This window comes from Oncorhynchus kisutch, unplaced genomic scaffold (genome assembly GCF_002021735.2).
Source record: "Oncorhynchus kisutch isolate 150728-3 unplaced genomic scaffold, Okis_V2 scaffold1552, whole genome shotgun sequence".
Taxonomy (NCBI): domain Eukaryota; kingdom Metazoa; phylum Chordata; class Actinopteri; order Salmoniformes; family Salmonidae; genus Oncorhynchus; species Oncorhynchus kisutch.
The window spans coordinates 35,261-51,242 of record NW_022263497.1 but is presented as its reverse complement, the minus strand read 5'-3'; the positions used below and the strand labels follow the sequence as shown (position 1 = coordinate 51,242).

The following is a 15,982-nucleotide window of genomic DNA, read 5'->3' as shown; positions in this document are numbered from 1 at the left end:
CATTGTCCCCATGTGCAGTCTGGCTTTTTTATGGCGGTTTTGGAGCAGTGGTTTCTTCCTTGCTGAGCGGTCTTTCAGGTAATGTCGATATAGGACTCGTTTTATTGTGGACCACCTAACTTTTAAATTAAATTGACAAATTTCTTATTTTAATTCTATTTCACATTGAATTCACATCAGTTGACAACTCAACCAAAAGTAAATCAAAACTAGACGTTGAACTGACGTCTTTGCTCCGAGCGATGTGATTCGGCTCATTTCTGAGCCGGTGGAAAGTATGTTTTAAAATGGTGTAGAGATGTTGAAACCGTCCCGACAGGCTCGGACACATTACAATGCAAGAAGATACCACTTAGTCCGAAACAGAAGGGTTTGTGGTTGTGTATGACATCAGCTAAAAACAAGCTGAATGACTCAATGCATGTCATTATTTTACCTTTATTTAACCAGGCAAGTCAGTTAAGAACAAATTCTTATTTACAATGACGGCCTAGGAACAGTGGGTTAACTGGTCTAGGAACAGTGGGTTAACTGCCTGTTCAGGGGCAGAACGACAGATTTGTACCTTGTCAGCTCGGGGGGGGGTTTGAACTTGCAACTTCCAGTTACTAGTCCAACGCTCTAACCACTAGGCTACCCTGCCGTACAGGTGAATAATATGCATTCACCTGTACTGAGAATAAAGACCTAGTATACTTCTTGATTTACCTGGTTTAAAAATACTTTTTTTTTCCAATAAAAATCAATAAAGATGTACCGTTCAAAAAACAACATTCTGAAACGGTGACAACACTCCTCTGCATTGGTTCAATGTCATGTTGAAGAATAGAATGGGAGGAGTAGGTCACAGCATTACAGTAGAGAACCAAGAGTACATCTACCAAGACACAGACTGGGCTCCAATCACACTGACGTCAACAGAACTGTGCTTATTATCGTCAAGGAGCTAATAGCCTAGCATCACAACCCTAAATCCTGTAGCTTAAGTCATCTGTACTTTAGGCTCCACCCCCCCATGACACTTCTAATGAAGACTTCACCTTCCAGTAAAGAAAACAGGAAACTACATGTATAAAACAACACCGAGGAGGTTGGTGTTGTAATTATGGCAAAAGGCTGTGGTTTTTAAAACTGACGTAACATACGATGAAGAAATGCATCAATGCAATAAAGAGTGAAACAACTACAGAGATCGAGAGTAGGCTGCCACCTGCACAGCAGAGGCCCAGGCCATCTCTCCCTAACGACTGTCACCAAGACAGGCCATCTCTCCCTAACGACTGTCTAGTGTCACCAAGACAGGCCATCTCTCCCTAACGACTGTCTAGTGTCACCAAGACAGGCCATCTCTCCCTAACTACTGTCACCAAGACAGGCCATCTCTCCCTAACGACTGTCACCAAGACAGGCCATCTCTCCCTAACGACTGTCTAGTGTCACCAAGACAGGCCATCTCTCCCTAACGACTGTCACCAAGACAGGCCATCTCTCCCTAACGACTGTCACCAAGACAGGCCATCTCTCCCTAACGACTGTCACCAAGACAGGCCATCTCTCCCTAACGACTGTCACCAAGACAGGCCATCTCTCCCTAACGACTGTCTAGTGTCACCAAGACTGGCCATCTCTCCCTAACGACTGTCTAGTGTCACCAAGACTGGCCATCTCTCCCTAACGACTGTCTAGTGTCACCAAGACAGGCCATCTCTCCCTAACGACTGTCTAGTGTCACCAAGACAGGCCATCTCTCCCTAACTACTGTCACCAAGACAGGCCATCTCTCCCTAACGACTGTCACCAAGACGGGCCATCTCTCCCTAACGACTGTCTAGTGTCACCAAGACAGGCCATCTCTCCCTAACGACTGTCTAGTGTCACCAAGACAGGCCATCTCTCCCTAACTAGTGTCACCAAGACAGGCCATCTCTCCCTAACTAGTGTCACCAAGACAGGCCATCTCTCCCTAACGACTGTCTAGTGTCACCAAGACAGGCCATCTCTCCCTAACGACTGTCTAGTGTCACCAAGACAGGCCATCTCTCCCTAACGACTGTCTAGTGTCACCAAGACAGGCCATCTCTCCCTAACTACTGTCACCAAGACAGGCCATCTCTCCCTAACGACTGTCACCAAGACAGGCCATCTCTCCCTAACGACTGTCTAGTGTCACCAAGACAGGCCATCTCTCCCTAACGACTGTCTAGTGTCACCAAGACAGGCCATCTCTCCCTAACTAGTGTCACCAAGACAGGCCATCTCTCCCTAACTAGTGTCACCAAGACAGGCCATCTCTCCCTAACTAGTGTCACCAAGACAGGCCATCTCTCCCTAACGACTGTCTAGTGTCACCAAGACAGGCCATCTCTCCCTAACGACTGTCTAGTGTCACCAAGACAGGCCATCTCTCCCTAACGACTGTCTAGTGTCACCAAGACAGGCCATCTCTCCCTAACTAGTGTCACCAAGACAGGCCATCTCTCCCTAACTAGTGTCACCAAGACAGGCCATCTCTCCCTAACGACTGTCTAGTGTCACCAAGACAGGCCATCTCTCCCTAACGACTGTCTAGTGTCACCAAGACAGGCCATCTCTCCCTAACGAGTGTCACCAAGACAGGCCATCTCTCCCTAACGACTGTCACCAAGACAGGCCATCTCTCCCTAACTACTGTCACCAAGACAGGCCATCTCTCCCTAACGACTGTCTAGTGTCACCAATACAGGCCATCTCTCCCTAACGACTGTCTAGTGTCACCAAGACAGGCCATCTCTCCCTAACGACTGTCTAGTGTCACCAAGACAGGCCATCTCTCCCTAACGATTGTCTAGTGTCACCAAGACAGGCCATCTCTCCCTAACGACTGTCTAGTGTCACCAAGACAGGCCATCTCTCCCTAACTATTGTCTAGTGTCACCAATACAGGCCATCTCTCCCTAACTATTGTCTAGTGTCACCAATACAGGCCATCTCTCCCTAACGACTGTCTAGTGTCACCAATACAGGCCATCTCTCCCTAACGACTGTCTAGTGTCACCAAGACAGGCCATCTCTCCCCATCTCTTCAATGTCATGTTGAAGAATAGAATGGGAGGAGTAGGTCACAGCATTACAGTAGAGAACCAAGAGTACATCTACCAAGACACAGACTGGGCTCCAATCACACTGACGTCAACAGAACTGTGCTTATTATCGTCAAGGAGCTAATAGCCTAGCATCACAACCCTAAATCCTGTAGCTTAAGTCATCTGTACTTTAGGCTCCACCCCCCCATGACACTTCTAATGAAGACTTCACCTTCCAGTAAAGAAAACAGGAAACTACATGTATAAAACAACACCGAGGAGGTTGGTGTTGTAATTATGGCAAAAGGCTGTGGTTTTTAAAACTGACGTAACATACGATGAAGAAATGCATCAATGCAATAAAGAGTGAAACAACTACAGAGATCGAGAGTAGGCTGCCACCTGCACAGCAGAGGCCCAGGCCATCTCTCCCTAACGACTGTCACCAAGACAGGCCATCTCTCCCTAACGACTGTCTAGTGTCACCAAGACAGGCCATCTCTCCCTAACGACTGTCTAGTGTCACCAAGACAGGCCATCTCTCCCTAACTACTGTCACCAAGACAGGCCATCTCTCCCTAACGACTGTCACCAAGACAGGCCATCTCTCCCTAACGACTGTCTAGTGTCACCAAGACAGGCCATCTCTCCCTAACGACTGTCTAGTGTCACCAAGACAGGCCATCTCTCCCTAACGACTGTCACCAAGACAGGCCATCTCTCCCTAACGACTGTCACCAAGACAGGCCATCTCTCCCTAACGACTGTCACCAAGACAGGCCATCTCTCCCTAACGACTGTCTAGTGTCACCAAGACTGGCCATCTCTCCCTAACGACTGTCTAGTGTCACCAAGACTGGCCATCTCTCCCTAACGACTGTCTAGTGTCACCAAGACAGGCCATCTCTCCCTAACGACTGTCTAGTGTCACCAAGACAGGCCATCTCTCCCTAACTACTGTCACCAAGACAGGCCATCTCTCCCTAACGACTGTCACCAAGACGGGCCATCTCTCCCTAACGACTGTCTAGTGTCACCAAGACAGGCCATCTCTCCCTAACGACTGTCTAGTGTCACCAAGACAGGCCATCTCTCCCTAACTAGTGTCACCAAGACAGGCCATCTCTCCCTAACTAGTGTCACCAAGACAGGCCATCTCTCCCTAACGACTGTCTAGTGTCACCAAGACAGGCCATCTCTCCCTAACGACTGTCTAGTGTCACCAAGACAGGCCATCTCTCCCTAACGACTGTCTAGTGTCACCAAGACAGGCCATCTCTCCCTAACTACTGTCACCAAGACAGGCCATCTCTCCCTAACGACTGTCACCAAGACAGGCCATCTCTCCCTAACGACTGTCTAGTGTCACCAAGACAGGCCATCTCTCCCTAACGACTGTCTAGTGTCACCAAGACAGGCCATCTCTCCCTAACTAGTGTCACCAAGACAGGCCATCTCTCCCTAACTAGTGTCACCAAGACAGGCCATCTCTCCCTAACTAGTGTCACCAAGACAGGCCATCTCTCCCTAACGACTGTCTAGTGTCACCAAGACAGGCCATCTCTCCCTAACGACTGTCTAGTGTCACCAAGACAGGCCATCTCTCCCTAACGACTGTCTAGTGTCACCAAGACAGGCCATCTCTCCCTAACTAGTGTCACCAAGACAGGCCATCTCTCCCTAACTAGTGTCACCAAGACAGGCCATCTCTCCCTAACGACTGTCTAGTGTCACCAAGACAGGCCATCTCTCCCTAACGACTGTCTAGTGTCACCAAGACAGGCCATCTCTCCCTAACGAGTGTCACCAAGACAGGCCATCTCTCCCTAACGACTGTCACCAAGACAGGCCATCTCTCCCTAACTACTGTCACCAAGACAGGCCATCTCTCCCTAACGACTGTCTAGTGTCACCAATACAGGCCATCTCTCCCTAACGACTGTCTAGTGTCACCAAGACAGGCCATCTCTCCCTAACGACTGTCTAGTGTCACCAAGACAGGCCATCTCTCCCTAACGATTGTCTAGTGTCACCAAGACAGGCCATCTCTCCCTAACGACTGTCTAGTGTCACCAAGACAGGCCATCTCTCCCTAACTATTGTCTAGTGTCACCAATACAGGCCATCTCTCCCTAACTATTGTCTAGTGTCACCAATACAGGCCATCTCTCCCTAACGACTGTCTAGTGTCACCAATACAGGCCATCTCTCCCTAACGACTGTCTAGTGTCACCAATACAGGCCATCTCTCCCTAACGACTGTCTAGTGTCACCAAGACAGGCCATCTCTCCCTAACGACTGTCTAGTGTCACCAAGACAGGCCATCTCTCCCTAACGACTGTCTAGTGTCACCAAGACAGGCCATCTCTCCCTAGCTATTGTCTAGTGTCACCAATACAGGCCATCTCTCCCTAACTATTGTCTAGTGTCACCAAGACAGGCCATCTCTCCCTAACTATTGTCTAGTGTCACCAATACAGGCCATCTCTCCCTAACTACTGTCTAATATCATCAATACAGGCCATCTCTCCCTAACTACTGTCTAATATCATCAATACAGGACAGGCCATCTCTCCCTAACTACTGTCTAATGTCACCAATACAGGCCATCTCTCCCCAACTATTGTCTAATATCATCAATACAGGCCATCTCTCCCTAACTACTGTCTAATATCATCAATACAGGCCATCTCTCCCCAACTACTGTCTAATATCATCAATACAGGCCATCTCTCCCTAACTACTGTCACCAATACAGGCCCTCTCTCCCTAAATACTGTCTAATGTCACCAATACAGGCCATCTCTCCCTAACTACTGTCACCAATACAGGCCCTCTCTCCCTAACTACTGTCTAATGTCACCAATACAGGCCATCTCTCCCTAACTACTGTCTAATATCACCAATACAGGCCAACACTCCCTAACCCCTCCCATAGCCTACACCAACCCCTCCCCCAGCCACCCTAACCCCTCCCCCAGTCACCCCAACCCCTCCCACAGCCTACACCAACCCCTCCCACGGCCACCCCAACCCCTCCCACAGCCACCCCAACCCCTCCCACAGCCACCCCAACCCCTCCCACCTACACCCTAACCCCTCCCACCTACACCCTAACCCCTCCCACCTTCTACACCAGGAGGTATATGTATTATAACCACCCCTTACTCACCACGGTCTGCTGTTTATTGGGCAGGAACACTCTGACCTCTCCCACAGTCACTCTGACCCCTCCCACAGTCACCCTAACCCCTCCCACAACCACCCTAACCCCTCCCACCTTCTACACCAGGAGGTATATGTATTATAACCACCCCTTACTCACCACGGTCCGCTGTTTATTGGGCAAGAACACCCTAACCCCTCCCACAGCCTACACCAACCCCTCCCACAGCCACCCAAACCCCTCCTACAGCCTACACTAACCCCTCCCACAGCCTACACTAACCACTCCCATAGCCACCCTAACCCCTCCCACAGCCTACACCAACCCCTCCCACAGCCACCCTAACCCCTCCCACAGCCACCCTAACCCCTCCCACAGCCACCCTAACCCCTCCCACCTTCTACACCAGGAGGTATATGTATTATAACCACCCGTTACTCACCACGGTCTGCTGTTTATTGGGCAGGAACACCCTGACCCCTCCCACAGTCACCCTAACCCCTCCCACAGCCACCCTAACCCCTCCCACCTTCTACACCAGGAGGTATATGTATTATAACCACCCGTTACTCACCACGGTCCGCTGTTTATTGGGCAGGAACACCCTGACGATGGGTTTCTGAGGGGAGCGGGGATTGGCCCGTCCGTCTGTAGGGGTCTGGAGGACAGCCAGGGTGTTGGGGGCGGAGGGGAGAAGGAACTGGGTGCCCCCGGATCCCCCAGAACAGCTCAAACCCCCATCCAGGAGGGAAGGGGGCGTAGGGGAGGAGGAGTAGAAGTCAGTCCCGTTCCCCATGGCCTCCAGGAGCTGCTGCTCCCTCTGCTGTAGAGAGTCCAGCTTACTGGTGTACTCCTCATAGGCCTACAGAGACAACACACACACAGTTTACTGGTGTACTCCTCATAGGCCTACAGAGACAACACACACACACAGCTTACTGGTGTACTCCTCATAGGCCTACAGAGACAACACACAGACACACAGCTTACTGGTGTACTCCTCATAGGCCTACAGAGACAACACACAGACACACAGCTTACTGGTGTACTCCTCATAGGCCTACAGAGACAACACACAGACACACAGCTTACTGGTGTACTCCTCATAGGCCTACAGAGACAACACACAGACACACAGCTTACTGGTGTACTCCTCATAGGCCTACAGAGACAACACACAGACACACAGCTTACTGGTGTACTCATCATAGGCCTACAGAGACAACACACAGACACACAGCTTACTGGTGTACTCCTCATAGGCCTACAGAGACAACACACAGACACACAGCTTACTGGTGTACTCCTCATAGGCCTACAGAGACAACACACAGACACACAGCTTACTGGTGTACTCCTCATAGGCCTACAGAGACAACACACAGACACACAGCTTACTGGTGTACTCCTCATAGGCCTACAGAGACAACACACAGACACACAGCTTACTGGTGTACTCCTCATAGGCCTACAGAGACAACACACAGACACACAGCTTACTGGTGTACTCCTCATAGGCCTACAGGGACAACACACACACACACACACACACACACACACACACACACACACACACACACACACAGCTTACTGGTGTACTCCTCATAGGCCTACAGAGACAACACACACACAGCTTACTGGTGTACTCCTCATAGGCCTACAGAGACAACACACACACAGCTTACTGGTGTACTCCTCATAGGCCTACAGAGACAACACACACACAGCTTACTGGTGTACTCCTCATACCCCTACAGAGACAACACACACACAGCTTACTGGTGTACTCCTCATAGGCCTACAGGGACAACACACACACACACACACACACACACACACACACACACACACACAGCTTACTGGTGTACTCCTCATAGACCTACAGGGACAACACACACACACACACACACACACACACAGACAGCTTACTGGTGTACTCCTCATAGGCCTACAGAGACAACACACACACAGCTTACTGGTGTACTCCTCATACCCCTACAGAGACAACACACACACAGCTTACTGGTGTACTCCTCATAGGCATACAGAGACAACACACACACACAGCTTACTGGTGTACTCCTCATACCCCTACAGAGACAACACACACAGCTTACTGGTGTACTCCTCATAGACCTACAGAGACAACACACACACAGCTTACTGGTGTACTCCTCATAGGCCTACAGAGACAACACACACACACACAGCTTACTGGTGTACTCCTCATACCCCTACAGAGACAACACACACACACACACAGCTTACTGGTGTACTCCTCATAGACCTACAGAGACAATACACACATTTTTTAAACATCCATCCATCCATAACCAGTCAAAAGTTTGGACACATCTACTCATTCCAGGTTTGACTATTTTCTACATTGTAGAATAATCGTGAAGACATCAAAACTATGAAGTAACACGTATGGAATCATGTAGTAACCAAAAAAGTAAAAATCAAAATATATTTTAGATTCTTCAAAGTAGCCACCTTTTGCCATGATGACAGCTTTGCACACTCTTGGCATTCTCTCAACCAGCTTCACCTGGAATGCTTTTCCAACAGTCTTGAAGGAGTTCCCACATATGCTGAGCACTTGTATTCCTTCACGCTGCGGTCCAACTCATCCCAAACCATCTCAATTGGGTTGAGGTTGGGTAATTGTGGAGGCCAGGTCATCTGATGCGGCACTCCATCACTCTCCTTCTTGGTCAAATAGCCCTTACACAGCCTGAAGGTGTGTTGGGTCATTGTCCTGTTGAAAAACAAATGATAGTCCCACTAGATGGGATGGTGTATCGCTGCAGAATGCTGTGGTAGCCATGCTGGTTAAGTCTGCCTTGAAGTCTAAATAAATCACAGACAGTGGCGCCAGCAAAGCAGCCCCACACCATCACACCTCCTCCTCCATGCTTCATGGTGGGAACCACACACCTCCTCCTCCATGCTTCACGGTGGGAACCACACACCTCCTCCTCCATGCTTCACGGTGGGAACCACACACCTCCTCCTCCATGCTTCACGGTGGGAACCACACACCACCTCCTCCATGCTTCACGGTGGGAACCACACATGCAGAGATCAACCGTTCACCTACTCTGGTCTCATAAAGACACAGCGGTTGGAACCAAAAATCTCAGATTTGGACTCATCAGACCAAAGAACATATTTCCACCACTCTAATGTCCATTGTGTTTCTTGGCCCAAGCAAGTCTCTTCTTATTATTGGTGTCCTTTAGTAGTGGTTTCTTTGCAGCAATTCGACCATGAAGGTCTGATTCACACAGTCTCCTCGGAACAGTTGATGTTGAGATGCGTCTGTTACTTGAACTCTGTGAAGCATTTATTTGGGCTGCAGTCTGAGGCTGGTAACTCTAATGAACTCATCCTCTGCAGCAGAGGGAACTCTGGGACTTCCTTTCCTGTGGCGGTCCTCATGAGAGCCAGTTTCATCATAGCGCTTGATGGTTTTTGCGACTGCACTTGAAGAAACTTTCCAAAGTTCTTGAAATCTTCCGGATTGACTGTCCTTCATGTCTTAAAGTAACGATGGACTGTCATTTCTCTTTGCTTATTTGAGCTGTTCTTGCCATAATATGGACGTGGTCTTTTACCAAATAGGTCTATCTTCTGTATACCACCCCTACCTTGTCACAACACAACTGATTGGCTCAAACGCATTAAGGAAAAAAATTCCACAAACTAACTTAACAAGGCACACAAGATAATTGAAATTCATTCCAGGTGACTACCTCATGAAGCTGGTTGGGAGAATGCCAAGAGTGTGCAAAGCTGTCTTCAAGGCAAAGAGTGGCTACTTTGAAGAACCTCAAACATAAAAGGAGTTACCCTCCTCCTCACAGGGTAACTCACCTCCAGGTATATGGACAGAGGGGTACATCCTCCTCACAGGGTAACTCACCTCCAGGTATATGGACAGAGGGGTACCTCCTCCTCCTCACAGGGTAACTCACCTCCAGGTATATGGACAGAGGGGTACCTCCTCCTCCTCACAGGGTAACTCACCTCCAGGTATATGGACAGAGGGGTACATCCTCCTCCTCACAGGGTAACTCACCTCCAGGTATATGGACAGAGGGGTACCTCCTCCTCCTCACAGGGTAACTCACCTCCAGGTATATGGACAGAGGGGTACCTCCTCCTCCTCACAGGGTAACTCACCTCCAGGTATATGGACAGAGGGGTACCTCCTCCTCCTCACAGGGTAACTCACCTCCAGGTATATGGACAGAGGGGTACCTCCTCCTCCTCACAGGGTAACTCACCTCCAGGTATATGGACAGAGGGGTACCTCCTCCTCCTCACAGGGTAACTCACCTCCAGGTATATGGACAGAGGGGTACCTCCTCCTCCTCACAGGGTAACTCACCTCCAGGTATATGGACAGAGGGGTACCTCCTCCTCCTCACAGGGTAACTCACCTCCAGGTATATGGACAGAGGGGTACCTCCTCCTCCTCACAGGGTAACTCACCTCCAGGTATATGGACAGAGGGGTACATCCTCCTCCTCACAGGGTAACTCACCTCCAGGTATATGGACAGAGGGGTACCTCCTCCTCCTCACAGGGTAACTCACCTCCAGGTATATGGACAGAGGGGTACCTCCTCCTCCTCACAGGGTAACTCACCTCCAGGTATATGGACAGAGGGGTACCTCCTCCTCCTCACAGGGTAACTCACCTCCAGGTATATGGACAGAGGGGTACCTCCTCCTCCTCACAGGGTAACTCACCTCCAGGTATATGGACAGAGGGGTACATCCTCCTCCTCACAGGGTAACTCACCTCCAGGTATATGGACAGAGGGGTACCTCCTCCTCCTCACAGGGTAACTCACCTCCAGGTATATGGACAGAGGGGTACCTCCTCCTCCTCACAGGGTAACTCACCTCCAGGTATATGGACAGAGGGGTACCTCCTCCTCCTCACAGGGTAACTCACCTCCAGGTATATGGACAGAGGGGTACCTCCTCCTCCTCACAGGGTAACTCACCTCCAGGTATATGGACAGAGGGGTACCTCCTCCTCCTCACAGGGTAACTCACCTCCAGGTATATGGACAGAGGGGTACCTCCTCCTCCTCACAGGGTAACTCACCTCCAGGTATATAGACGGAGGGGTACATCCTCCTCCTCACAGGGTAACTCACCTCCAGGTATATGGACGGAGGGGTACATCCTCCTCCTCACAGGGTAACTCACCTCCAGGTATATGGACAGAGGGGTACATCCTCCTCCTCACAGGGTAACTCACCTCCAGGTATATGGACAGAGGGGTACCTCCTCCTCCTCACAGGGTAACTCACCTCCAGGTATATGGACAGAGGGGTACCTCCTCCTCCTCACAGGGTAACTCACCTCCAGGTATATGGACAGAGGGGTACCTCCTCCTCCTCACAGGGTAACTCACCTCCAGGTATATGGACAGAGGGGTACCTCCTCCTCCTCACAGGGTAACTCACCTCCAGGTATATGGACAGAGGGGTACCTCCTCCTCCTCACAGGGTAACTCACCTCCAGGTATATGGACAGAGGGGTACATCCTCCTCCTCACAGGGTAACTCACCTCCAGGTATATGGACAGAGGGGTACCTCCTCCTCCTCACAGGGTAACTCACCTCCAGGTATATGGACAGAGGGGTACATCCTCCTCACAGGGTAACTCACCTCCAGGTATATGGACAGAGGGGTACATCCTCCTCCTCACAGGGTAACTCACCTCCAGGTATATGGACAGAGGGGTACCTCCTCCTCCTCACAGGGTAACTCACCTCCAGGTATATAGACAGAGGGGTACCTCCTCCTCCTCACAGGGTAACTCACCTCCAGGTATATGGACAGAGGGGTACCTCCTCCTCCTCACAGGGTAACTCACCTCCAGGTATATGGACAGAGGGGTACCTCCTCCTCCTCACAGGGTAACTCACCTCCAGGTATATGGACAGAGGGGTACCTCCTCCTCCTCACAGGGTAACTCACCTCCAGGTATATGGACAGAGGGGTACCTCCTCCTCCTAACAGGGTAACTCACCTCCAGGTATATGGACAGAGGGGTACCTCCTCCTCCTCACAGGGTAACTCACCTCCAGGTATATGGACAGAGGGGTACCTCCTCCTCACAGGGTAACTCACCTCCAGGTATATGGACAGAGGGGTACCTCCTCCTCCTCACAGGGTAACTCACCTCCAGGTATATGGACAGAGGGGTACCTCCTCCTCCTCACAGGGTAACTCACCTCCAGGTATATAGACGGAGGGTTACATTCTCCTCCAAACTTGTCCAGTAGTGCCTCTAAGTGCTCCTGTGTCAGCTTGATCATCTGTTTGATATTCCAGATCTAAGAGGAGACACACACACACACACACACACACACACACACACACACACACACACACACACTAATTATGAACGTCACATCATACCGTTATATAGCCTAATTACATTGACTGAGATGGTGACTATAGACATTGCAGAGGCATAGCATGTCTCTGTTCCAAATGGAGCCCTATTCCCTATATAGTGCACTACTTTAGACCAGAGCCCTATTCCCTATATAGTGCACTACTTTAGACCAGAGCCCTATTCCCTATATAGTGCACTACTTTAGACCAGAGCCCTATTCCCTACATAGTGCACTATGGGTCCCTATCGGTCGTGGTCAAAAGTAGAGCAGTAGGCTAAACAAAGGGACTAGGGTGGCGTTTTGGAAGCAGCCATTAGACACTAGTAGTGGAAGACTAAGTTACTGGTTGTTCTGTCTCTTCGCTGCGTCCCAAACTCCACAACCGACTGTCAACATTAAAATACACATCATTACACAACTGACTGTCAACATGAAATCACATCCGACTGTCAACATGAAATCACATCCGACTGTCAACATGAAATCACAACCGACTGTCAACATGAAATCACAACCGACTGTCAACATGAAATCACAACCGACTGTCAACATGAAATCACAACCGACTGTCAACATGAAATCACAACCGACTGTCAACATGAAATCACAACACAACCGACTGTCAACATGAAATCACAACCGACTGTCAACATGAAATCACAACCGACTGTCAACATGAAATCACAACCGACTGTCAACATGAAATCACAACCGACTGTCAACATGAAATCACAACCGACTGTCAACATGAAATCACATCCGACTGTCAACATGAAATCACAACCGACTGTCAACATGAAATCACAACCGACTGTCAACATGAAATCACAACTGACTGTCAAAAGAGTGGGGTAATGGGAAGGGGTCAGTCTCCTCTCCACCCTGGGAGAGCAGGGGTGGGTCAGTCTCCTCTCCACCCTGGGAGAGCGGGGGGGGGGTCAGTCTCCTCTCCACCCTGGGAGAGCGGGGGGGGGGTCAGTCTCCTCTCCACCTTGGGAGAGCGGGGGGGGTAAGTCTCCTCTCCACCCTGGGAGAGCGGGGGGGGGGGGGGGGGGGGGGGTCAGTCTCCTCTCCACCCTGGGAGAGCAGGGGGGGGGTCAGTCTCCTCTCCACCCTGGGAGAGCGGGGTGGGTCAGTCTCCTCTCCACCCTGAGAGAGTGGGGGGGGTCAGTCTCCTCTCCACCCTGAGAGAGCGGGGGGTCAGTCTCCTCTCCACCCTGGGAGAGCGGGGGGGTCAGTCTCCTCTCCACCCTGGGAGAGCGGGGGGGTCAGTCTCCTCTCCACCCTAGAAGAGCGGGGGGGTCAGTCTCCTCTCCACCCTGGGAGAGCGGGGGAGTCAGTCTCCTCTCTACCTTGGGAGAGCGGAAGGGGGTCAGTCTCCTCTCCACCTTGGGAGAGCGGAAGGGGGTCAGTCTCCTCTCCACCCTGGGAGAGCGGGGGGGGGGGGGGGGGGTCAGTCTCCTCTCCACCCTGGGAGAGCAGGGGGGGGTCAGTCTCCTCTCCACCCTGGGAGAGCGGGGTGGGTCAGTCTCCTATCCACCCTGAGAGAGTGAGTGGTCAGTCTCCTCTCCACCCTGGGAAAGTACTCAGACCCCTTGACTTTTTCCACATTTGGTTACGTTACAGCCTTATTCTAAAAATCACTTTAAAAATGTTTTTTTTTAAATATTCCTCAATCTACACACAATACCCCATAATGACATCCCAACACCCCATAATGACATCCCAACACCCCATAATGACATCCCAACACCCCATAATGACATCCCAACACCCCATAATGACATCCCAACACCCCATAATGACATCCCAACACCCCATAATGACATCCCAATACCCCATAATGACATCCCAATACCCCATAATGACATCACAATATCCCATAATGACATCACAATATCCCATAATGACATCACAATACCCCATAATGACATCACGACACCCCATAATGACATCCCGACACCCCATAATGACATCCCAACACCCCATAATGACATCCCAACACCCCATAATGACATCACAATACCCCATAATGACATCACAATACCCCATAATGACATCACGACACCCCATAATGACATCACGACACCCCATAATGACATCACGATACCCCATAATGACATCACAATACCCCATAATGACATCACAATACCCCATAATGACATCACAATACCCCATAATGACATCACAATACCCCATAATGACATCACAATACCCCATAATGACATCACAATACCCCACAAAGCCAAAACAAGTTTTTAGAAATGTATTAAAAACAAAACAGAAACAGCTTATTAACTTCAGTATTCAGACCCTTTGCTATGAGGCTCGAAAATGAGCTCAGGTGCATCCTGTTTCCATTGATCATCCTTGAGATGTTTCTACAACTTGGAGTCCAGCTGTGGTAAATTCAATTGATTTGACATGATTTGGAAAGGCACATAACTGTCTATAAAAAGGTCCCACAGTTGCCAGGGCATGTCAGAGCAAAAACCAAGCCATGAGGTCGCTGGAATTGTCCGTAATCCTCCGAGACAGGATTGTGTTGAGGCACAGATCTGGGGAAGGGTAGCAAAAAATGTCAGCAGCATTGAAGGTGCCCAAGTGCCCATCATTCTTAAAATGGATGAAGTTTGGAACCACCAAGACTCTTCATAGAGCTGGCAACCCCGCCAAACTGAGCAATCGGGGTAGAAGGGCCTTGGTCAGGGAGGTGACCAAGAACCTGATTGTCACGGACAGAGCTCCAGAGTTCCTCTGTGGAGATGGGAGAAGCTTCCAGAAGGACAACTATCTCTGCAGCACTCCACCAATCAGGCCTTTATGGTTGAGTGGCCAGACGGAAGCCACTCATCAGTTAAAGGAACATAACAGCCAAACAGGCACTTGAAGGACTCTTAGACCACGAGAAACAAGATTCTCTGGTCTGATGAAACCAAGATCGAACTCTTTGACCTGAATGCCAAGCGTCATGTCTGGAGGAAACCTGGCACCATCCCTACTGTGAAGCATGGTGGTGGCAGCATCATGCTGTGGGGATGTTTTTCAGCGGCAGGGGCTGGGAGACTGGTCAGGATCGAGGGAAAGATGAACGGAGCAAGGTACAGAGAGATCCTTGATGAAAACCTGCTCCAGAGTGCTCAGGACGCTCAGACTGGGGAGAAGGTTTACCTTCCAACAGGACAACGACCCTAAGCACACAGCCAAGCTAGCTTCGGGCCAAGTCTCTGAATGTCCTTGAGTGGCCCAGCCAGAGCCCGGACTTGAACCCGATCAAACATCTCTGGAGAGACCTGAAAATAGCTGTGCAGCGATGCAACCCA

At 50.3% G+C, this 15,982-nt stretch overlaps 1 protein-coding gene across 6 annotated transcripts in view; it reads right to left on the bottom strand.

Moving 5' to 3' along the window:
• LOC116366651 (serine/threonine-protein kinase B-raf-like) overlaps positions 1-15,982 on the bottom strand; it is a 45,560-nt gene that overhangs the window by 27,068 nt on the left and 2,510 nt on the right. For 5 of the 6 annotated variants that reach the window (XM_031818684.1, XM_031818683.1, XM_031818688.1 and 2 more), the window contains exons 2-3: positions 12,492-12,593; positions 6,804-7,091 (exon numbers count right to left, since the gene is read on the bottom strand). In XM_031818684.1, the coding sequence (XP_031674544.1) occupies positions 6,804-7,091; positions 12,492-12,593 (390 nt within the window). Of the gene's footprint in view, positions 1-6,803; positions 7,092-11,353; positions 11,519-12,491; positions 12,594-15,982 lie in introns of those variants that run through there. The other variant, XM_031818689.1, reaches the window with a different exon arrangement.